Source organism: Myotis nattereri, assembly GCF_964212035.1.
Source record: "Myotis nattereri genome assembly, chromosome: 9".
In the NCBI taxonomy this organism is placed as follows: Eukaryota; Metazoa; Chordata; class Mammalia; order Chiroptera; family Vespertilionidae; genus Myotis; species Myotis nattereri.
In genome coordinates this window covers 17,880,480-17,904,579 of record NC_138084.1, presented here as the reverse complement: position 1 = coordinate 17,904,579, position 24,100 = coordinate 17,880,480, and the positions used below count along the sequence as shown (strand labels likewise).

At 46.7% G+C, this 24,100-nt stretch overlaps 1 protein-coding gene across 1 annotated transcript in view; it reads right to left on the bottom strand.

Moving 5' to 3' along the window:
* Positions 1 to 252: 252 nt before the first annotated feature.
* PTPRJ (protein tyrosine phosphatase receptor type J) overlaps positions 253 to 24,100 on the bottom strand; it is a gene marked incomplete at its 5' end in the record, with an annotated part of 41,395 nt that continues 17,547 nt past the window's right edge. Inside the window, 14 exons of the mRNA XM_081099303.1 lie at positions 253 to 2,776; positions 4,974 to 5,109; positions 6,834 to 6,994; positions 9,930 to 10,049; positions 12,973 to 13,107; positions 13,211 to 13,284; positions 14,166 to 14,256; positions 14,780 to 14,867; positions 15,534 to 15,575; positions 17,537 to 17,624; positions 18,684 to 18,805; positions 18,917 to 19,124; positions 20,722 to 20,853; positions 23,536 to 23,826. Coding sequence (XP_080955429.1) covers positions 2,618 to 2,776; positions 4,974 to 5,109; positions 6,834 to 6,994; positions 9,930 to 10,049; positions 12,973 to 13,107; positions 13,211 to 13,284; positions 14,166 to 14,256; positions 14,780 to 14,867; positions 15,534 to 15,575; positions 17,537 to 17,624; positions 18,684 to 18,805; positions 18,917 to 19,124; positions 20,722 to 20,853; positions 23,536 to 23,826 — 1,847 coding nt within the window. The 3' untranslated portion in view covers positions 253 to 2,617. The remainder of the gene's footprint in view (positions 2,777 to 4,973; positions 5,110 to 6,833; positions 6,995 to 9,929; positions 10,050 to 12,972; positions 13,108 to 13,210; positions 13,285 to 14,165; positions 14,257 to 14,779; positions 14,868 to 15,533; positions 15,576 to 17,536; positions 17,625 to 18,683; positions 18,806 to 18,916; positions 19,125 to 20,721; positions 20,854 to 23,535; positions 23,827 to 24,100) is intronic.

The window sequence follows — 24,100 nt, the reverse complement described above, 5'->3', positions numbered from 1 at the left end:
TCATAGTTACACAGGAATCTCCCTTGGCAATCCTGTGCTATAAATACTCTCACCGCCCCGTCCACGGCGTCTTGAGGATGCAGAGAGGCATGGTGACCTCCGTGTGACCTGTCACGTGGAATCCAGACCTCCCAGCACAGGCCTTCCTCTGGGACTGGGAATGACGTGCGGGAGAGGCATGTGCGGCTGCTGCCCAGTTCCCAAGCCCACACCAGGTGGAAGGGAGAAGGGTTTCTGTTTTTTTTTAGTTTCTATACAATATGATAATTATTGTTGCTTTCATTCATTTTAAAGGGATTTTTAGAGGCAAGCTCTTTCCTCGGACATTTTCATGGCAGTGAGAGGGGCAGGGCGGGGCACAGCATCTCCATGGGATGTGACACCCAGATCAGACCCATCACAATGGTTCCCTGACAAATTGGAGGGGGGAGGGGTGTGGCCACAGAGCTGCTGCCTCAATTGGGACCTCTGACTGAAGCTATGGAACTCTGAGATCTGCATGCATTGGGGGCCAGACCAGTGTAAAGGTCTGGAAGCAATCGGCCCAAACTCGGCTGCACCCCACCTCCCGCAACGGTGTGGCTTCCTTGATTCAGACCTTCACAGCCAAAGGCCCCTCGGAAGTGGGGTCCAGAGGGCCTGACCTGGCCGGGCCAACCCCTTCCTCGAAGGGTCTGACATTGAATGAACTGCTTACTACCAAAGACAGCAAAGGATTCAGCAAAAAGTGCAATTTCTGTTTGGGAAGTAAGGTTCTCCCAAAATGAGACATCACGGCCTCTCCTTTTCATTCTTTCGGTACCTCAAAGGGACAGGGGACAACAGACCTACAGCACTGACCTCTGAACTGAATGAAGGGTATCAGTACATCGTGGTTCACCCTTCCTAACCCCAAACACCCAGTCACATGTCCAGTTCCGTTATCAAAGTGCCGGTGAGCTGAGGGGCGAGGCAGGGTCAGGAGAAGGGCTCCCACGCGTCCACAGGGAGCAGGGCGCTCGGAGAGGACCCCGCTCCCATCTTCAATAGGACACATTCATCCTAAGTTTACAGCAGGACTCATGGCTGTGGCCAAGGGCCACGGGCTTTCGGGGGTTGGACATTCCTTCATAAGACCTTGTGTACTTCGTTGCCGATTGGAGGCTACACTCAAAACTTCTTCACAATAGAACCTGAGCCACAATATAAAATAAAAAGAAACAAATCCTTTCATGTTAATGCCTTGAGAAGTTTACAGATTATGTACCAATAAAATTAACCCACATAAATTCTGAAATTCTTGGTGGATACACAACTGAAGAGAAAAAAAAAAAGTTAATCTACATTTTTTTAAAATCAAAGTAATTACAGCAGCAGTATAGTGAAAAGAGGTTTTAAAAATAATAATTACATCTTGATACAAACTCAAACTTTGTACACCTCAATTCAAAGGAATGACTGTTTTTGAGAGTTTAGTATCTATATATATATACAGTAGATATCAATATGTGTCACCGCAGACAAAAGCCAGTGGACTTCGAAGGAGGAGGAATTACTTTGACACTGTTTTCACACTGAAGTGTTCACAGATTGCCACGCATTTACACACACACTCACACACACACACAGACACATAAAATGCCAACCTGAGTAAAACGTTGCTAAGAACCTAGAGCATCAGGAATCACTAGTCACATATTGCACCTTTAAATAATCCTTCTTACCAAATACGAAATGAGGAAAAAAAGGAAAAAACAGGGACTAGAAAAGGGTAGTCCATCACTGTAGGGTTTCCTTTGCTTCCCTACCCACCCATCCCCCACCCCTGCCAAAAAAAAATTCCACTCTCATTCAACCAGTGGACTGAACACACACATCTGTGGGGAACTGGGGGGAAAGGGGAAGAAAGAATAGAACACAAAACAGGGGGGAGGGGGGGTAGTGGGGGAGGGGCCTCCTCTCATCAAGATTAGGAATGTTACTGAGAAGGCTGAGCCTCTGATACTAAACTACCGTTTAAATATTCTGCAGAGTCCAATTATGAGATTCGATACAAAAATAGAGAAATCTTCTGAGTTCTGCCTGTGGAAGCATAATTCAGAAAAGGCACATGTTCAAATAGAAACCCGGGCAGGAGAGGCGCCTCGGCCTGCCCCTCCCTGCACGATCATCGTCCACAGTTCTGCATCTTCCATCAGCGAGATTCCGAGATTCAGTAGGTAAAAATAGACCTCTGATACTTAAAATATATTCAACCCAACACGATCCTGGCTTTCCCATGTGGATCATATAAAATAGTTTTGTTTTGTTTAAAAAAAAAATCTGTTTTGAAAAAGAAAAAAAAAGAATCATAGCTCACTTTTCCTGGTTCTCCATCATTCTCAAGGGAAAAGAGTGAACTCCTCCCACCGGGGACCAGGAATGCAGCTGATTGGCTCACCACCCATCCACAGCCCCCAACAGCCCCAGCTTCTCATCTCTCCGTGTTACATGGGCAGCTTCACACCCTCAATTAGTTCTAACAAAACAGAACAAAGAATTAAGATATTAGACATCTAAACGCATGTCCACATCGGGGCATCTTCCTTTGCTGTGGGTGTGGTGGCCTCATTAACTCCAGAGAGAATTTCCTTTGGAATCAGGCGATGTAACCATTGGTTTGTCCAAACGTGGTCACGGGGGCCAGGTTTTCGTAGATTGTCATTGCGGTTGTGTTCTGGTAGATGAGATCCACTTTCGAGTCCCTGTGGGACCGGATGATATCCAAAACACACTGATTGAGGAAAACGTACTGGTCCTGTTGGACACGGGGAGAGAAGGAAGCACGTGAGCACCGGTCCCAGGCCTCAGCATCCACCCTTATTGCAAACTCATTCCCGCTCCCCAACCCCACCTGCCCCACAGCAGACACTTCAGGTTAGCGCGGCCAGGGGTAATCACTTTCTAGAGAGCAAGAACCTCACCATCAACGAGTCTCAGCCAGAGGGGCAGACTCTCCAGACCTCCCCTCAGCAAGATTCCAAGACTCAGTAGGTAAAACAGACCTCTGGCTCTTAAAATATATCCAACCCAACACAATCCTGGCTTTCGCGTGTGGATCATATAAAAGTCTTTTTTAAAAAATCTGATTTGAAAAAAAAAGAAAAAAACATGCTCACTTTTTCTGGTTTTCTATCCTTATCAAGGAACGAAAAGTGAACTCATCCCACCGGCAACCAGGAATGTGCCTCCACCCACAGCCCCCAGCAGCCCCAACTTCTCATCGCCATGTGTCAGTGTCACATCCAAGGAGAAATACCGGAATCGTGTGGAAGGGCAAAGGAAGGATGTGGAGGTGGTAATGCACACGTACATTCACATCATAAAAAACTCTAACAGATTTTCTTGGCTAGTGAGGATGTGCAGAATAAGGAATAAACTGTGATTCTCAACAGAGGAGGTGGGGTTAAGGGGGATGATCGGGGTAGAATTAGGTGGGGACCACCTGTAGGCAGATATCAGATCGGTAGTATCCGTTAAAAGAGGAAGAAGAGGCCAACACAGAAAAATATCCATGATGCTGTAAGAGGAAATAAATTGCAGGGCAGTAGCATATATAAAATAGGGTTTCATTTTTTAAAAATACTCCATGTCGTGTGTGTGTGTGTGTATGTGTGTGTATGTGTGTACATGTGTTTTTCTGCAGCTGTACATCAAGATGCCTATGAAGATACACACAAGTTGTAAACATTGGCTACTTCCAGGGAGTGTGAGTGGGGAAGGAAAAAGTAAGAGAGAAAAATATACCCTGTATTTTGTCAGATCTTTTAATATCGACAGTTAATATTATTTTCAAAATTTAAAAAGGGACATGAAAATCATTTGTAAGCAGGTCTAAGATTTCTGCTTCTCTCAAAGGAGGAAAAAAGATAGAGAACAGCTACTCTACATAATTGTAGCAAAAAAAAGAAAACGTCTTTTCCAACCAACGCAGGAGGGCAATTCCACACTACGCACCACAACCACACTGCTCACCCCAAAGCACGCCGTGTACCCAGGCCTCTAGAACATTCCCTGCTGGACTCAGAAACAGGGCACATATTCACAGCGACAGCCTGATACAAAATGAACATGCTGCTCTCATCCTGGCTGAGGCACATTCACCCCACAGCTTCGAGAAGGGCCACTTCCCACTATATGTGTTGAGAACATGCCTGGGAACGGCTTGCCGGGAACATGTCAGGGACAGCCAGCCTAACAGTGCTACACAGCGGCACCATGGCCACCAAGCATCCCTTTCTCAGTTGCCCACAATCCTCCCACAGCTATGGACCTGCTGTTCCTTAACCGGCACAAGGCTGGGATACATGGCTATATTCACGTTTAAAGTCGCATTACGCTATTTCATATTATTAATATCTGATAAGTCTGTTTCACTAGTTTACTTTAAGTATGGCCAGAGCTTCTTAGAAACAAAGAGTGAGCCCAGCTGGGGTGGCCCAGTGGTTGAGCGTCGACCTATGAACCAGGAGGTCACGGTTCGATTCCGGTCAAGGACACATGCCCAGATGGCAGGCCCGATCCCCAGGAGGGAGCGTGCAGAAGGCAGCCGATCAATGATTCTCTCTCATCATTGATGTTTCTATCCCTCTCTCTCCCTCTCTCTGAAATCAATAAAAACATATTTTTTTTAAAAAGCAGAAACGAAGAGTGAAAAGGCCAATTTTATGAGTGTTAAATCGGGAAGCCAAAGTTCAGGGACCTGCTGAGATTACTGGGTGAGTCAGTGGCAGTGGGTAAGGATCCTGTCGAGGGTTGTAGCACCATCACTGATATCGGTACCATGGGTCACTGCATCGGGTAGTCCAAGCCCACGTCACTTAAGGATCTTAAAGGAATCGAGTGTTAGATCACGGCCAGGAGCCAGAAGGATCTGGAAGGGTGAAACAGTTTAACACGAGTGCGTGACATGAACAGACAGGAAGGGTGGATTGTCCAACAGATGTTGGCCTCACCTCTGTTTGCACCATTAAAGGCCTGTGCATGCGAAGGTCATACACAATCCCGTACACGTCCACGGAGTACTCATTCTCTATCTGGTAGATGAGACGATCGATGGCAATGAAAGTGCCCGTCCTTCCAACACCGGCACTAGAAGGGAAGGGGAACAAACATGTCTCCGTGGGTGACCTCTGCTGGACAGCTTCCCCTCCCTGTGCAGGTGTGTGCTTTCCTCCATTACCAGGCTGTGAGGGCAGAGCCCAGCATCATTAAACGTTTGCTCAACTGAAACCTCAGCACATCAGAACGCACCAGCGTGGGACGGCGGCCCAAATCCTCAAGTTCCTTTGGAGTCAAATCCAACATATAAAACACCTTGCTAGCCCAGCTGGTGTGGCTCTGTGGTTGAGCATCAACCTATGAACCAGGAGATCATGATTTGATTCCCAGTCTGGGCACATGCCTGGGTTGCAGGCTCAATCCCCAGTGTGGGGCATGCAGGAGGCAGCCGATCAATAATTCTCTCTCATTATTGATGTTTCTATCTCTCTCTCCCTCTCCCTTTCTCTTTAAAAAAAAAAAACCACCTTGTCCTAACTGGTTTGTCTCAGTGGATTAGAGCGTCGGCCTGAGGACTGAAGGGTCCCAGGTTCGATTCCGCTCAAGGACATGTACCTTGGTTGCGGGCACATCCCCAGTGAGGGGTGTGCAGGAGGCAGCTGATCGAAGTTTCTAACTTTCTATCCCTCTCCCCCTCCTTCTCCCTTTCTCTCTGTAAAAAATCAATAAAAAAAATATATATTAAAAAAAACAAAACACCTTGCTAGAGCTTCTTGGATCTCAGGCCCAGTCAAGTTGCCACCATAAGCTAGGATGGCAAGTTTCATCAATTTATTCCCCAGAGGGCAACACATACCGTCCTTTCTTCTGTCTTAAATTCACCCATTCACTTTTAAGCTCGTGTCATTGTTCTAGAGGAGGGGGTGGCAAACTTCTGCAAAGGGCCAGACAGTAAATATCCTCGGCTTTGCCAGCCAGTGGCCTCTTTCTGCCACTGTGGCATGAAAGTCACTGCAGACCATATGCAAACACATGGGCATGGCTGTGGCCCAGTACGACTTCACAAAAATAGGCAGCAAAACAGATTGTGGTGGTAGTGCCATGGGCATATATGCGTATCCCCAAACTTATCAGGTTGTATATATTAAGTTACGTGCAGTTTTTTATATGTCAAAAAAATGTGTTAAGTGAATAAATAAAACAAACTGGAATTATGTGTTTCAATATTGTTAAATAACAAACCAACATGCTGAATGAAGAAAGCAGGTTGCAGAATGATGGATGCACAATAAAACCTGGTAAAAGTTTACAGCTGTATGAAACCAGAGAGATATGTACATATGCAATAAAACATGGAAGCATGCAAGGGACTAATGCACATGACTTTGGACGACATTCACCTGCGTAAGGAGAATGGGATAGGAGACTGGTAGGTGGAGACTTTATATCTAGAATGTACTATTAACAAAAAGAAACACATATGGTCTTGTGGCATGCTTTATAAATTGGTATTCTCCTCTATATTTTTGTAAGATTGAAATGTTTTAGAAGAAAATATAAATAAGAAATACGTTAAAATACATTCTAGTTTAAAAAAAAAATACAGACAACCTACAAGAGCTGGCCCACAAGCTATATAGTTTGCCATTCCCTGTCCCAGGATTTGGGGACTAAGTTGTGGCCCCGTATCTAAACCTTTCCTGAATCTGTAAATTGAAATGCCTACTGCGTTCAATCTAGATCTTGCTTTTCAGAAGTGTCCGTACTCATAATTGCCTTGGAACTCTGTCTCGGGTGAAGCGCCCCCTGCCTACCTGCAATGCACCAGAATTGGCGATTCGGGAGGACTCTGCTTCATGTAGTCACGGACAAGATACCGGAAGTTGATGAGCAGGTCAGTGGTGTCGGGAACCCCGTGGTCAGGCCAGGATGTGAAGTGGAATTGTCGCAGAGGGTGACTGTCACTTGTCTGCTTCTAAAAGCCAAGAAAAGAAATGAGAGGTTAGAGCTGGCCAGTGTGGCTCAGTTGCTTGAGTGTTGCCCCGTGTACCAAGGGGTCCGGTTCGATTCCTGGTCAGGGCACATGCCCAAGTTGCAGGTTCAGTCCTCAGACAGGGCATGTATGGGAGGCAGCCAATGAGTGTTTCTCTCTCACCTCGATGTTTATTTCTCCCTTCCTCTCTCTCCAAAAATCAATAAAAACGTATTTTTTTTAAAAAAGAAGAAGAAACTAGAGGGTAGAGCCTGAGAGAAAAGCTGCCTGGCAACGTCAGAAAGGCTGTGAAACGAAGCAGTACCTGAATGCTGAGCTGCACCAAATGGCTGAACGGTGGCTTTAACCAGGAGTGGTTACAACTAGAAATTAGAATTTTATTTTGGTGCAACAGCTAATAATGTGCTTACACAAACTTCAGTATACTCATCAATTCCTCATAACATACCCAAGCCGGAGGGTTTGTCATTCCACCTTTAACGACAAGGGAGCAAAAGTTCCAAGAAGTGAAGTGATGTCCCCAACACTCGGCATCGGTGGTAGAAGTCCCTCAACCTCTGCATTTGGGTTCAGACCTCTTCCCTTTCCCGCCACAGCTTCCTGCCGACAGTGCACTCACACTCACAGCTACCACTCCTTAGAGCTTCCTAAAGGCCTTCCCAGAGCCCACCTGGGATGTCACTGACCTAAAATAAATTTATCGAATCCAGCTGAGACACTCGGTGCCCTCAGGGCAAGAACTGCCTCGTAATTCACATCTTCCGGAGAATTTAATAACATGGTAGGCAAATAGCAAGCACCAAGTAAATATTTAGAATTGTAGGCATTTGAGAAAGGACCTCCCCCGATCCAAAAAAAAAAATCTATGTCAACAGCACACAGACAATAGAAAGTGAACCCTGTTACCAGTTAGTTATTACACAGACGCGTTTCCTACCAGGACGGGAGCATGGACATTGCTGATCAGAACTCCACCCAGGCTGGGCCATTCCTGTCCCTGATTCAACCGTCCTCATTAGGCCACAGCCAGGCACTGCCCGCACCTGTGTGTGTCCACATCTGGACTGCACCGTGAGTGCCTACATCTGGACTGCTGGCATTGCCATCTCCTTTATGACAGCTACCCTTTGAGGCTTTTTAAAAAATGCATATACGTTATAAACACAGTGCATTCACATTCCTCAAAATGTGGAAAACAAGGCAGAAATAGGAGAGAGTTCTGTGAAGCTCCATCACACACAAGTGTAACATTCACAAACTTAACCAAAAGCATTCACCCAAAAAAAGCCAGCCTTGACAGGCAAGAGAAGAGAAGGGAAGAGGGAAGGTCGGACTTGTCAATATGATTTCCACAGGGAGGCAAAGGAGCCCAGGTGAGGGGTGACAGTCAAAAGAAACTTTTCACTCTACCTGTTATGTTTCCACTTCTAAAAACGAAAATATACATGCGTATTTTCTGTGATTTAAAAGTAAATATTTTTCTAAATGCTATATGGTATCCTAGATTGGGTCCAGGAACAGGAAAGGGCTTTAGTAGAAAAATGTGAAATCCGAATAAAATCTGAAGTTTAGTTAATAAAAATAATATTAATAGTAACAGTAATTTTTAAATGACGTGGACAATTCCACCCACAATTCTCTTCCACAAGGGTGAACCCCAAGCAGTAAAAGCAACCAAGGATAAGCCAGTTCATTTTAAATGGGTGAAATCTACAGAAATATGCGTGACATTTTAAAGAATTCTCCACTAATCAATTGCATGATTTATGCAGCCAACACAAGTGCATGATAAGAGTTTGGACAGCATGTCCCCGAAAGGAATAAACCATTAGCTAAGGCGAGAGCCTTTGAGACACAGCAATTAGTAAAGAGTTAATACTTAATATGACACACTGCATCCATAACTTATGGAAATCTTCAAGGATAATTCTCGTACATTAGTACCTAACCCACCAACCCCCACCCCATAAAATTCAACACCAATGAGTCCACTTCCGGGCTTTCCTTTTATGTATTATTCATAATGTGCATAAAATTTTGTCTCCTAGCATGTTCACTTAATTATGTTCATGGCAATTATCCAGTTTACATAGCTTTCATTACTAACAGCTGAATGACTAGATAACACAATGACTAGATAACCTATAGTTTAGCTCTCCATTCTCCAAAACCTAGATATTTGCATGGTTTCCAAACCCCTGCTCCCATTAGGAAGAATGCTGAGATTCATTTTTATGAATAACAAGCCTTCTCCTATATTGCAGATTGATTCTTTGGAATAGATTCTCAAACTTGGAACCACCGGACCAAAGGGAAATGGACACTTTTATGCCCTTGATAATAAACCGCAAAGGCTTATCCCCATTTGCATGCCCATCGGAAGCTAATGTCGCTTCCTGACACTGCTTCTATTTTTAAATACCCTTAACAAAAGAGAAGAGACACATAAGCTGACTTCCTAAAGTGCCTACACAATTTATTGGATTTGTTTTCACAATTTTGGGGGGTTAGGGAAGCCATGTGTACATGCTCGGGAATCCTATTAATGAAACTGTGCAACAGGAAATGGCTGTTCCTGATGTCACAGTTCCTACCAACTAATGCAAAAGGGCCTTGGTTTGTAACAAAAACTCTGTGAGCAAGTCCACAGGAAGTGGTAAGAAAGGAGCTATGGATGCTGAGCCATTAAGGTCCATTTTATTCAAGAATAACATGAAATGCTCCTTAAGAAAGTAAAGCTACAGGGTTGCCTTAGAGTGTGTATAGATATGAATTGTTTTATTCTGTAAAGAAGAAAGCAAGAACATTTTTTGAATGCATAAAAAATATTGGTTAATATTAACCTAAAAAGTATCACCCCTAAAATTAACATATGGTCATTTTCTAGGAGACCCAGCCATCTTGACCGCCTACTTACATTCTTCACTACGAAGTCTCTGATGGTCCATTCTGGAAGAACAATCTCGGATGTCATTGCCACAGCTATGTCCCCATAGTCCTTGGCCTGCTTGGAAGGCCAGTACTCCTCACATTTGGTCTAGAATAAATGTGCATTTTTATTTTATTTTATTGATTGATTTGAGAGAGACAGAGACAGAAATGTCAATTTGTTGTTTCACTTATTTATGCATTCATTAGTTGATTCCTGTATGTGCCAGGACCAGAGATCAAACCCCCAACTGTGGCATATTGGTATGGTGCTCTAACCAACGGAGCCACCCGGCCAGGGCCAAAAGTGCATTTTTATACAAAGACTGAGATCACACCGTCTGCTATCACTGAGGCCTCTCAAGCGAGACCCAGATATTGACCACTGGCATCAGGGACTAAGTCCTTTCGTTGGGTTCTGTTTGACTCTTAAAATTGTGTGTGTGTTTTGATTTACAACTGTTGCCAACTCTTTTAAAATTGAAAGATTTCTCGCAGGAACCCAGATTTCTGGCTTCTCTTGAAAAATCAGATCTGGCCAACACTGAGCACGCATTTCTGCATGAAAATTGAGTTAGAGCTAAGCAGCAGCTGTAACTTCTCAGGGGACGCAGTCCCACCCAGTCCCCTGTGGCCCCTACAGCAGCCCCCACAGCAGCCCTTCCATGACTGTTCACTGAACTAAACTTCAACGGGCCCAGACCCACATGCAGCTGGAAGAAATGAGATCTGTGCCCCATACCGTCATAGACATGCTGTCATACAAATATAGACACCAGTAAAGAGGATCGGATGAAAACATTTTAGGATCTTTGATGCTGTAAATTGGTGAGCAAATGTGAACAGAAAAAAAAAAAATGACTGCTCTTCTAGGGTGGTGAAGACCTTGGGCAAGGGGCGGGAGCAGGCTAGAAGGAGTCAAGGGGGGGGGGCATCTATAATACTTTCAACAATAAAGATAAATTTTAAAAAGAAAAGAAACGACTGCTCTCCAAGAATATCTGCAACCCCATTTGGCAAACAACAACACACACATACTCAGCTTTCTAAGGTATGCGCTACAGCTGGTGGCTTCCAAACCTGGTTGGTTACCAGATTGACTGACCTGGGAGATCTATTCTGCTTTAAAAACAGATGCCTGGGTCTCACCTCCAGAAACTCCAACCCAGGCATGGAGCCTGCATTTTTCCTAAGATCCCAGTTTCTGGACCATTGCTCCAAGAAAGAACACAGAACTTGAACATACACGGACATGGAGTTGACTTCCAGCTCCGTCTCTTAACCAGCTGGATTTTTGTTGCCACCTTGTGGGCAAGTTCTTAAACTCCCTGAGCCTCAGTTTCCCATCTATAAAATACTGATAATACCTCACAGGGCGGTTATAGGAAAGAAATAACATATATGGAGCATCTTGTGCAGAAAATAGACTGGCTCCCTTCCCCTTTCACCCAGAATCAGTATCATCCACTTCCCCTGAGCTAAGATGAACTAAGGTCCATCTAAAGTCATCCTCATGGTCTTTGTTCATTTAAAGACATCACTTTTGTTTGTCTAACAGATATTTATAAGAATGTTCCATGTGTGAGGCCCTGGGCTGAACAGCCCATAACCTTCATGTACATTCATAATCGATGTTCTCTTGTGCGCATTAATGGGCTGTTCTCCTGATACCAGAAGGGGTTGCAAAGTTCTACCTTCTGTATCACAAGAAGATGGGAACCATCTCTCACTGTTCTTTGCTACCTTTCCCTCCTTTATGCCCAGCCCCTGCCACAGGACCTTACACAATCTTGGGCTGGGAAAATATCTGCTATATGAAAGGGAAGAAAAGAACATCAAAAGAAATGGTGTCTGCCTGGCCAGCATGGCTCAGTGGTTGAGCGTGGACCTATGAACCAGGAGGTCAAAGTTCAATTCCCCGTCAGGGCACATGCCCAGGTTGCAGGTTCAAAATCCCTAGTGTGGGGCATGCAGGAGGCAGCCAATCGATGATTCTCTCATCACTGATGTTTCTCTACTCCTTCTCCCTTTCTCTCTCTGAAATCAATAAAAATAAATAAAATGAAAAAAAGAAATGATGGCAGGTTCCCACCATCCCCTAGCACAGTGCTACTCAAAGCAGGAGCATCAGCCCCTGGGAACTGGCCGAATGCAATTCTTGGGGCCCCAGAGACCCTCTGAATGAGAAACTCTAAAGGTGGAACCTCTCTCCGGGTGATTCTGATGTACGTTCAAGCTTGAGAACCACTGGTCTAGGGACCTGAGTCCTATCCTATTCTTCAAGAAAAACACCTACGGGAAAAAATTCACAGAGCAACATTAGGTCCCATTCCTCGGGCACAGAATTCCTGAATTCAGCATGTTTTCCAATTCTTCCCAGACCCATTTATGGAAACATGGGGTTTTAATACTAGCAGAAATCTTATCTTTCATGGAAACAGCCAAGGGATTCCAAGACATCACAAGGGAGAGGGGACTGCTGAGACGTATCTGGGGAAAAGGCTAAGATTTTGCATCAAGAAGTTTCCAGTGCTAAAAACCATGCTTGAAAATCACCAGGTTGGTCGAGTACCCGTCTCACAGACAACGCACCCAACCACAGAGCTGGAGGGGGAGCTGGGCCGTGAGCAGCAGCATCTTGTTTCAGGCCTGGCTATCTACCCACCTCCTGGAATTAACCAACCCCAGCAGCAGTGACTTAATGAACTGAGAGTATTTGTCCACAAATGAAGGTAATAATAAAATAGGTTTTTAAAGGGTTTTTTTTTTTTACTCTATAGTTTTATTCTATGTTATTTTAAATAAGATTATTTTTTAACTTTTCACTTGGAAAATATAAAGACAGAAACAAGTTTCTAAGAATAGAGGTGCTAATGTTTAGTGAAGTGTGTGTGTTTTTAAAGACAAATGGAAAAGACTTAAAAAGACAAATGGTATTTATGATACTTAACCTTCCACCACAGTAAAAAAAGAAAAAAGAAAAAAAAAGAATTAATAAATTTAATGATATATAATTTTTAAAAGATGCTTACCCTTCCCTGTTCAACACATTTGGTCAGCATGACAATGGCATATACATTTTTCTCCCAAACCATACGCCAAAAATCTTTCAAAGTGTTGGGTAAAGGTCCTTGTGTGGCAATGAAATCTTTCTTGGAATGGTAGCCCTAGAAACGGAAAGCCACACATATTCAATGTCAGAGGAACAGAAAGGGGAGCTCTGAAGGTCACCCCCACAAGCCAGTGCTCTGAGACCCTCTCCCCACTTACGGGCATGTAGTTGGCATTGATGTAGTCGTCGGCTGAATGGGTCTGGACTGAAAGTCTGACACGGGAAATATCATCTGCGGGTTTAAGAGGAAAAAAGGTCCTCGTGAGAAGCAAACATTTGAGGAGAGAGACGTACAAGAGAGGAAAAAGAGGTACAAGGTAGCACAGGGGCCCTGTCACCCCTTGGGGGGGCTCAGGGTGGCACTGACACATGCGGCCACATTTAATCCTCACAGTCCCCCTACGTCACCGTGGCACAGAGGGGCTACGTGGCAGTCAGTGGCAGAATCAAGGATCAAATCCAGGCAGCCTGGCACCGGGGCCCCAGCTCTCAACCAGGCCACCCTGCCTTCTCAGACACAATCCACCGCTGTGAGCATCCTTGGGTGAGAGCCACGAGCCAGGTAACACCCTCAGCAATTTACCTTTTCCTCAAAACCTACAGCCCAGCCGGTATGGCTCAGTGATTGAGCATCCACCCAGGAACCAAGAGGTCACAGGATCCATTCCCTGTCAGGGCACATGCCTGGGTTGCAGGCTTGATCCCCAGCAGGGGGCGTGCAGGAGACAGCGGATCAGTGATGTTTCTCTCTCATCGATGTTTCTATCTCTCTATCCCTCTCCCTTCATCTCTGAAATCAATAAATATATATTTAAAAAAAAAAGACAGACAGACCTTGCCCAAGCCTGGTCCTGCCACAAGTCACTTAGCTACTCTGCGCCTCATTTTCCTCGTTTGCAAAATAAGTATCCCACTACCTATTTTATAAGGTTGTCGTGAGGACTGGATCCAATGGAAGATGCCGGAATACAGTGCTTAGCACACAGCAGGTGACTAACGAACGGTTGTGGAAGCGGCTAGTTGGTATTTTGATTCCCCTTCCTTCCACTGCTAAGCAGCGATGGCCAAGGACAGGACAAAAAGGAAGGCCAGGTGGGGGGAAAAACAACTTACAGGGCAGAACATTATTATAGCGGTTCTTCCCTCTATTCTCAGCCAGTTCAGCTGCATATTTAGGTTGATTAATTCCAACGAGCTTCAGATCCTGAAAATAAAACAAATAAGCTGTCCATTTAGTTAGCGTTCAAATATAGTTAAGAGCCCTCTAGCTTGAATTCCCAGTCTCTGTGTCTCTGCATAACCTTTAGGTATCAACACTAACGAGAATCAAAGGTCCATCTACTAGTAAGTCACGGGTGCGGAAGCTTATTTCTGCAAAGGGCAATTTGGATATTTATAACATCGCTCGCAGGCCATACGAAATTATCAACTTAAACATTAGCCTGCTACGTTGGTCAAACACGTAATCAACTCGCCCCTAATGCCTTGGCAGGGCCAGGCCAAATGATTTCATGGGCCGTACAAGGGGGATGGACGTTCCCCAGCCCTGATCTAAGTGCTCACGGGCCACACAGCAGCAGTGGGACCCCGGGGGAAACACAAGGGCTGCTGTCCGCTCCCAGCGGGCCGCCTCTTACCCAGAGCTTCACCATAAAACGAAAACGGGCAGTTTTACAACTTTCAGGGAGAACGAAGCAATAGAAAGCACAATATTTACAACCACATACTTCATATTCTTCTGCAAACCCACAGTTGGAGTCAGCTTGCTGTTTCTTAAAGTAAGTCTCAAAATTCTCCACTCTGACTAGCTTGGATCTAAGAAAACAAAACAACGTATTAGGTCGTTATACGCTCAACCAAGTCTAAAATAGAAAAATGCGAGTTATTTTTTAAAAAGCCAAGAGCTTACTCACTTTTTAGGTCTTCACCATAGAAAGGGAAAGAAGAAAAAAATAGGCGATTAGAAAAAATGACTCAACCAACCATGCCTATGGAGGTGACAGTAAACAGCTTCCCAAAAGGAGAAATCCACAGTATACTTTTCTGGAGGGAGGGAGTGTTGGTGGAGGGGGTCAGCGGTGTGTTATTTACAAAACTCAGAAATGTGCATTCGGGAATTCGACTTCTAGGCCCCGTAACTGTTTGGCTTTGTAACTCTGAGCAAATTCTCTACTCCTAGATCTTGATAGCCTATTTTTTAATTGCAAAATATCTATTTATTCATGGAAGTGTTGGTAGAATGTCATACATATGGGTCCTACTTGCCATAATGGCCATGGCAAGAAGCTAGTGCAGGAGACCGACTCCCACAGATTCCTTGCAGAATAAATAACAAAGCCAGCAAGAGCTTCTGGATGCTCCTGGCGAAATGTGTCAATCAGGAAAAGGGACAGCAGTTTCCATCAAAAACTGTCTAGACCGTTACTGAACGGATGGGGGATGGGATGTCTTAAAATAAAGCTCATAACACTAGAGACTTACTTAATCTGAGAAAAGGACACTTCATTGTTCTTTGCATCTTTCCTGTTTTAAAAGGAAAAAAAAATTAGACCAGAAAAAAAAAGGTTAATTCTGTGGTTTTTCCCTTTCATGTATCTACGAAATGCCTTTCCCTGGGCATTAATCCATATACGACACCAAGCTTAACGATCTAAGCAACCAATGCTGACTACACAGACCTGTGGAGATCCTCTCTTTGCACCATCTAAAAGTGTGGACGGCTCTTCCTCAGCGGCTTTGAGGAAATCCCTGGCATAAGTAAGTATCAGCAGCATTACCTTACTTTTTAAAGTGAGACTCGCTGTTTCATACTCTGCTTTTATAAAGCCTTTCTGATCCGTTAACGGAATAAACCAGAAACTATAGCCAGCACAGGGAAGGTAGTGGGCACCTGCTGCTCTCCTGCACTCTTGGCTAAGCCCCATACGGATGTTAGAAACACTTTCTGGAAGAGAATTTGGCTCTAGTATCAAAATTGAAAGCATGTATACCCCGACTCAGCCGCTGCCCGCTTGGAATTTAAGGAAATAATCATGAATGTGCCCAAAGGTTTAGGCACAAGGATAAATAACTGTGGTTAAAAAAAAAAAATAGGAAATTGGTTAAATAATATCCATAGAGCTGAATACTCTGTCGCCATTTAAAGTGAAGAAGAAATGAAGTTACCCGCGTCTTAAAGTGAATAAAGCAGGCTGGAAAACAATATGTATCACATGGTTCCACTTGTGTGTGTATGCATGTACAACTCTGTGTGAGTTTTGTAATTTCATCCATGTTAAGGGTCGTTTCATATGCTACAATTATGGATTATCTATTTTCTTTGCGCTTGCTTTGATTCTTGGTTTTTTGACACAGCACGTATCACTTTTATTTTAACAAGACACAATAAAGCTGGTTTGGGCCCCTCCCTTGCAAAAAAAAAAAAAAGTATTAGAATCTAATGCAAAACACTGGACGGTGAGCACTGCCTGTCAACTCAATAGGCCAAGGTGGTGGAGAAGAACCTGCGTAGCCCCACTAGAAACCCTGGGCCGGGAGGAAAGTCCTTTGGCCTGATGACAGCGATGCATCCCAGCTGAGATGCAGGCGTCACACAGCACACAGCCAGGCAAGAGGGTATGCCAGAGCGAAGACCAGCTTCACGTCTGTCTCCACTCAGCTCCTTCCCACCATGGGGCCTGCAAGACCTGCCTCGCGTGAGAATTCGAGGGAAGCACAAATGCAGGCACCCGGTAAGCACTCAAAACGGAGCCATTTAACCCCCTCAAACCGTAGTTGTACAGATGCTGGTTATAGCATACCAGGCACGAGCACTGTGCAAAGCACTTTGTTTATTTAATGCTCTTCAGCATTGTGAGTTAGACACTGTTTCTCCCCCTTCACACATAAGGACAATAACGCTGAGCCAGAGACAGGGCCCGTGTCCAAAGTTAGCTAACTCTAAACGGAAATCTCTTAACACCTGGAAACTGGTTTGTGACCTAGAACGCACTGTTTAAAAGGAGAGACCTGCCCTAACCAGTTTGGCTCAGTGGACAGAGCGTCGGCCTGAGGACTGAAGGGTCCCAGGTTCGATTCCGGTCAAGGGCATGTACCTTGGTTGCGGGCACATACCCAGTAGGGAGTGTGCAGGAGGCAGCTGATGGATGTTTCTCTCTCATTGATGTTTCTAACTCTCTATCCCTCTCCCTTCCTCTCTGTAAAAAATCAATAAAATATATTTTAAATAAATAAATAATAAGTCAATAAAAGGAGCAACCTACACGCAGTGTTTACCCATGGCCTGACATCAGGGCTGGGATTGGCTTTAAAGTCCCCCAGCTCGGGGTGGAGATGAACTAAGACTATTCATACAATCGAGACTGTGGAGAAGGGGGCCGGGGGCTCAAGACACTATTCCCTCCGATTGTGTAACAGTGAAATTTCCCACAATAAAAGGCTGTCTTCAAACCTAGTCCGTTATTATTAATGCAAGCAACAGTCACCTTTTCTTCTTCCAGAAGATGAACCCTCCAACAGCCACAATCACCACGGCACCGAAGATACACCCGAACACAGCTCCACAGATGACACCTGGGAGAAGTCCAAAGGGGCGGCACCTTCAGGAGGCGCTCCCCAGCCACCGGGTGTGAGTGTGCGTGTGCGTGTGTGCGTGTGTGTGTGACATACACAAGGTTCAATACCTTTGGGCCTAAAACTAGTCTAGGCATTTGGGTTACTGGTCCCCAGCTCACCACTAATTGGAGGGCCTCGGAAACTCACTGCTGTGTCCCCAGGTCTCCAGGTCTGTTTCCCCGGCGGCAAATTTAGGGAACTGGGCTAGCGCAGCGATTCTCAGATTCTAACCCACGGATTTCTTTCTTCAAGTGAAACTGCGCGCAGCAGCCCAACCACTCGAGTTGAGGTAGCGGTGGGAGTGGGGAGCATCTCGGGGCTCGGCCCTGTTTGGTGAGGCAACACTGGCACACTTCTCACCTGCCGAGACTAACAGCCACAGTGAGCAGAGGAGCCGACAGCACCGCGCTCAGGGGACGTGAACCCACCTGCCCGCTGGGGCAGGTGTGGAGACTCCCAGCACCTCGCGCCTGGGGCGGGAATTCTTTCCTGTAGTGAGCAACTACCAAGTGTGAAAACCAGACAGACTGACCAGCCAGTGGGTCCCTCTGACTCTGGCCTGGAGGGAGGGGACGATTCCTGCTTGGGTCCCTGACGCCCCTAAATCACCGCGCTCTGTGTGATAAAGGGCAGGAGCGCCTGACGCGGAGTCTGAGACCAAATGTCAGGGCTGCCCCTAAGCCACAGGGAGTCCCTGCCCCTCTCTGGGCCTTAACACCCTCATTTCTCAAATGAGTTGGACAAGACGATCCCTGTGGCTCCTTCGAGGATTCTAGGCACTGAGTCACCCTGCGTGTCTGGCACATGGGCACACAAACAACTGCAGACTGAAGTGCAGCTGGCATTCAGAGAAGGGGGCAGGGGCCGTGGGGACCTCATGGCCAAGCGACACCTCAACTTCTGAGAAGAGAAACCAGGCACTCCAACCCTCCTGGAGCCCATGGGACACCCAGCCTTCTGTGGACACTGGCAGCCACACCCACAGGACTGCTAGCAGCACTGATGTTCTTCCTCTACCTGGGTCCTGGGGTAAGGACACGGCCTCTGAGTAGCGGCTGAAGGACACGTAGCTCCCGTTCCCGTCTATGAGTCCGCTCTCGGGGCTGAAGGTGATATTGGTGAAGCCGGCCACACAAGCCCTGTGGGGTGACCGGGGGAAAGAGGCGGCTGAGCGTGTCCGGCTCCCAGGCACCGAAAGCTCTGCGCCCGGGGGGCTCGGCCCCCACAGAGGAGGAACCAGGAGACCTTACCGATAGGAGCCCAGGGGCTCCAGCTTCCCGTTGTAGTAGCCGTGGGTGTTGGACTCGTTCCCCACGGCGATTTCGTATTTCAGGACTTCCGACAGGCCCGGCGAACGCGTCTGTTCGTCCGTTGTGATGAGATACGTCACGTAAGTGGCCGAGGCCCCCCTTTTGAAATCTCCGTAGGTGTAGCTCAAATCCTCTGCAGACGGGTTAGCTAAGAAAGGCGCACAGAAGGGAAGCCATAAGGAAATGACTGCAGAGAGACTTCGCAAGCCACATAAGGACAGTGACCTGGGTGACGGTGACGAGACGCCACCTCCCAAGGATGCTTTCCGTGCCAGTGCTTTACTTACAGGAACTCCTTGAACCGCCACCGTCATCTCGTCACATTGGTTTATCATCCCCATTTGACAGATGGGAAAATGAAGGCATGGAAATCGAAAGGACCCACGGCCACACTGCCTACGTGGTACAGCGGTATTTCTAACCCAGACGATCTGACTGGAGCCTGTGGCCTCATTCATCACAGGCTGGCCACTATGCAATCCGGCCACCCTCTTTCAGCAGAGGCCCGAGTGTGGAATTTGCTGAAAACCCTCAGAGCAAACTGACTAGACATTTGAAACAGACTCAACACAAAAGGCAGAAAGACAGAGAAAGACCTCGATGTCACTGCTTGAGATTCTGCCACAGGTTTATGACAGCAGCCAGCTCCTGGTCTTGCAGGATCACACACCTAGTGGTGTGTTTGCGCTCCACCTCCCTCGACATGAGGACAGTATCACAGGTTGAAATCACAGGAGCTGCGCTGCAGTCTTCACATTTAAAGAACCATCAAAACCATGGCCTGGCTGGTGTGGCTCAATGACTGAGTGAACCAGGAGTTCCATTCCTGGTTAGGACACACGCCGGGGTTGCAGGCTCAGTTCCCAGGGTGGGGCATGCAGGAGGCAGCCAATCAATGATGCTCTCTCATCATTGGTGTTTCTATCTCTCTACCTCTCTCTCTGAAATCAATAAAAATAAATTTAAAAAAAAACAACAACAAAGAACCACCAAAAACAACACAGCTTGGCATTTTCAATCCAGGCTTTGTGCAAAGCACCCCCACGCAGCTAGCAGACACCCCAGCATCGTTCCTTTCTTACTTCCAGAGAATGTACTGGGGCATTTAAGGAAAAGCAGCCTTCCTCCACCTCCTCGCTCAGCTATGCGATGCTCTTTGCAAGTTCCCACTACAAATGCAAATCACTGTGTCCGCTTTCAAGAGCAAGTCATGCTGTGCTGATGATTTGTGCTTGTGCATTTGCATGTGTTGGGCGGCTGGGGGTGGGGGGGGGGAGGGGGAAGAGACAGAGAGACCGAGAAAGTTGCTTAAGACACCTTCTGCCACCCAAAAGATAAGACCCTGTGTTGTAAAAGAGATGAAAAACCTAGATCGGAGGTCGGCAAGTTACAGTCCATGCACCAGATCCGCCCGCGGCCCGTTCTGGTCAATGGCATTTTACTAGAACAACCCACTCATTCTTTCTGTATCTTCTATGCCTGCTTTCACAGGAGCAGAGCTGAACAGCTGCGACAGAGAGGTAAGGCCTGCAAAGTTTCAAATATATGCTGTCTGGCCCTTTACAGAGAGTTTGTCAACCCCTGACCTACATCATCAGGCACACAGCCCACCCCCTCCCACCCCATCTGAGTGCCAAGCCTGGGCTACAATGCATTTGTATCTCTCATGTGCCTCAGTGGGCACAGAAATGGGGCCTGGTCAGGGCGTCACTCACTGGCTGTTCACCCCACAGTGACCCCCTTACCTTCCCCCGTGGTGAGGATGACAGCATAGGCTTTGATGGGTCCGTGGCTGGCTTCAAACCCACTGAACTTGATCTTGACCGAATTGTGACTAATAGATGTAATATTGGGAGACTCATCTGGAGGAGGAGGATCTGAAACAGAACAACACAAACGTGATCATCGGCATCAAAACCAAAAACGGAACAATTATTAAGCACAGAATCGGCAGTGCCCCCAAGTCCTGCCCTGGCTCTGGGAACAGTACGCTGGGCTCACACGGAGCAGATGCAGGCGCAGGAGCAGGGGAGGAAGCGGTGGGAGCTCCCGGGCTCACTGATACAGATGACGTGTGGAAACGATAGCATTTTACATACACCGAGTTCAACAACGCGTGATGGCAACTCACTGCAGCGATTCCTTTTTTACATTTTCTTCACGTGCCTCCTATAAAAATCTGAGTTGCATCAACATGTCATAATAGAATATATCCTATTGCACATGACGGCCACATTATTTTCTAGTGGACAGCACGGCTCCAGGCCTGGCTTAGCAACCTCCCAAGAACTGACAGCAGTGGCCGCTTGGAGGCGGTGTCCCGTGTCTAACTGTCAACTGTGGAGACTGCCAACCAAGGCTCCCACGCTTCCCAGCAGCCGTGCCTTTCAGCCCCCCAGCCTCCCACCCAAGACTGTCAGCCGCAGGCCAGTCACCCACCTCCAGTCACCCTCCTTCCCTCTCACTGCCTATCTCACCCTACGCCCAGGGCCCTGCCTGCCTCGCTCCCGGTGTGTCCCTCACCCGGCGCACACTGAGCGCCCAACAATGTCGGCTACAAAACCCACACCCCTCCACCTCCCTGATTACCACCTGGCAACGGAGAAAATGCAGCTCCACTTTTATCCAAATGAAAAACGTGTTCAATTTGTACATAAAGATCCATCTGAGGAAAGGGAGCTACAGATCACAGAGTGAGAGTCACTGGACTGAATGAGAGCCGTGACTACTCGAACCTAACACACGTGCTTCAGCTTCGGAAACCACCAACTCCGACAAGCTCCCACTCGCCACTCGGCACTGGGCTCGGCCCTGGAGATGTCAGACACGGTTTCTGTTCCCAGGAGTTGATACCCGCTGAGGAGATGACATCATCAGACAGAACTACAAAAAGGTACCCGCAAGATCCACTGTTTCCATTATGTTCTGGGGTGCTGCAGGACCCCCAAAGGAGCGGGACCCAGGACAGTCCTGCACGGTTGTGTACGCCACAACTCCAGGGAGCCCCACGCATGTCGGAGTCCATGTGAACGGTGTCCCCTGGAACGGTGCCGTGCACAACCTGAGCGGCCACACAGGTCGCCCTTAAGTGTCTTCTACACACATTATTACCTCATGTAATTTGTACAGCAGTCTTTGAGGGTAGGTGTTATGCTCCCCTTTCACAGCTCAGGAGAGCAAGGCTCAGAGAGGTTAAGTAGTTTTTCTGAGATTACACAGCTGGTAAAAGGCAGAGTTTAGACTCAAAACCCAGGTCTGCCTTTCTAAGTTTAAGGCTCTGTCCCCAGAATCCCTCAACCACTTTCCAAGTCAGAGCCCCTGAAGTAAGAGGCTTTTTCCCCCTTATAATTACAACCACCAATTCTTTAGAAATTGTCCGGAAACTTTCTGATACCCTAAAGCAGTGGTTCTCAACCTTCCTAATGCTGCAACCCTTTAATACAGTTCCTCACGTTGTGGTGACCTCCAATTTCATTGTTACAAATGGAACATAATGAAAGCATAGTGATTCATCACAAAAACAATATGTAATTATATATGTGTTTTCCGATGGTCTTAGGCGACCCCTGTGAAAGGGTCGTTCAACCCCCAAAGGGGTCTCGACCCACAGGTTGAGAACCGCTGCCCTAAAGGAAACATCCAGGGGTCTAAAAGCACAAAGCAAAACAAACTCAACCAGGATGATGGAAGCCTTAATGTTGGCAAAGTCATGGGGAGCAAAACACAGGTAAAAGTGAAGCAAAGAGAGAAGCAATTTTCTCTGAGAACAACAACAAAACAAAGACGGGCCTGAGAAGAGTAACTGTGGGATCCCCCGTGCACCTTCGCAGTGAGTGGTCTCATTTCCCAAAACAACTGGGGAGCTTGTTAATGTGGATTCTAGGGAAATGTGAATCTTGACTAAATATCTAGAAATAGTGCGAAAAGTATTCTACATTTTTATGGGAGATGATAATAGTAACATGGTTATGTTTGGCAGGAAGAAAAAAGAAGTTCCTATCTTGGAGCGATACATACATACATTTGATTTACAAATAAAATTCTAGTATGACCAGGGGCCTGGCCTCAAAGTAATCACATGGTGGGGGGGTTGGGGGGGGGGGCGGTGCAGAAGGGAAGGGGGTGGGGATACAAACGAAATAAGATTGGCCAAGTGCTAACAAGTATTCAACTGGGTGACAATGGGCACATAGGTTTCTGTGTACTTCCTTGTACTTTTTTGTATATTTGAATATTTCTATAAAAATACTTAATTTTAATGTAGTAAGGGAACTCACTAGTTAGAAAATGTGGCAATGAATTATTCTGCAAAGCAAAGGAAACTTTTGGGATATAAAACATAAGCCCCTCTTACTCTGCTTCTTTAGACTGGGTTTCTATAGAGTTGGGTTAACAGGCCGTGCCCACAAAAACAAATATTTTAGCAAAAATTTAAACACACACACACACACACACACACACACACAGCGGATTTCCAGGCCACACTCACAGACCCAGTAGGTCAGCCTCTCCCGGGGTACCTGCAGTGCTACCAGGCACCCTGCTGCCACGAAGCCCACCTGTGATGCCCGTGCGGCAGGTGTTCTGGGCAGGCGATGCCATCTTGTTACAGGACAAGGCAGTGATGTTGATGTCATACAAGGTAGAAAAATTCAAATATGTGACTTCCGTCCTGTACTCGGCGCCGTCCTCCGAGGAGCAGCCCTCCAGGAGTGTCGTATTTTCCCAGTCCCCGCTGCTGACCTCCAGCTGAAAGCCTTCGTTGGTCCCAGGAGGGCAGGCCCACTTGAGCACCAAGGTTGGCGTTTTGGGGACCACTTCACAGTGGAAAGAGGCTACTGGGGCCGGGTCTGCAAAGCAAGCACAGCACAGCATGAGGCTCCGGGGCTCTGGCCTCTGCAAACACTGACACCTGGAGAGCAGTAGGATCCCGGTCCGCCCATGATGAGGAGGCAGGCGTGCTGTGTGGTGGAAGAGGCAAGGCTGACCTTGAATGGGGCGTTACTAAACTAGGTGATGTTGGGTTCGGCATCCAACTGCTCTGAGCCTCGGCTGCAGGGCTCTGCGGATTACGTGCAACAAAGGCTGTCGGACACCAAACTGGAAGAGCCCGGGCTAGCCATC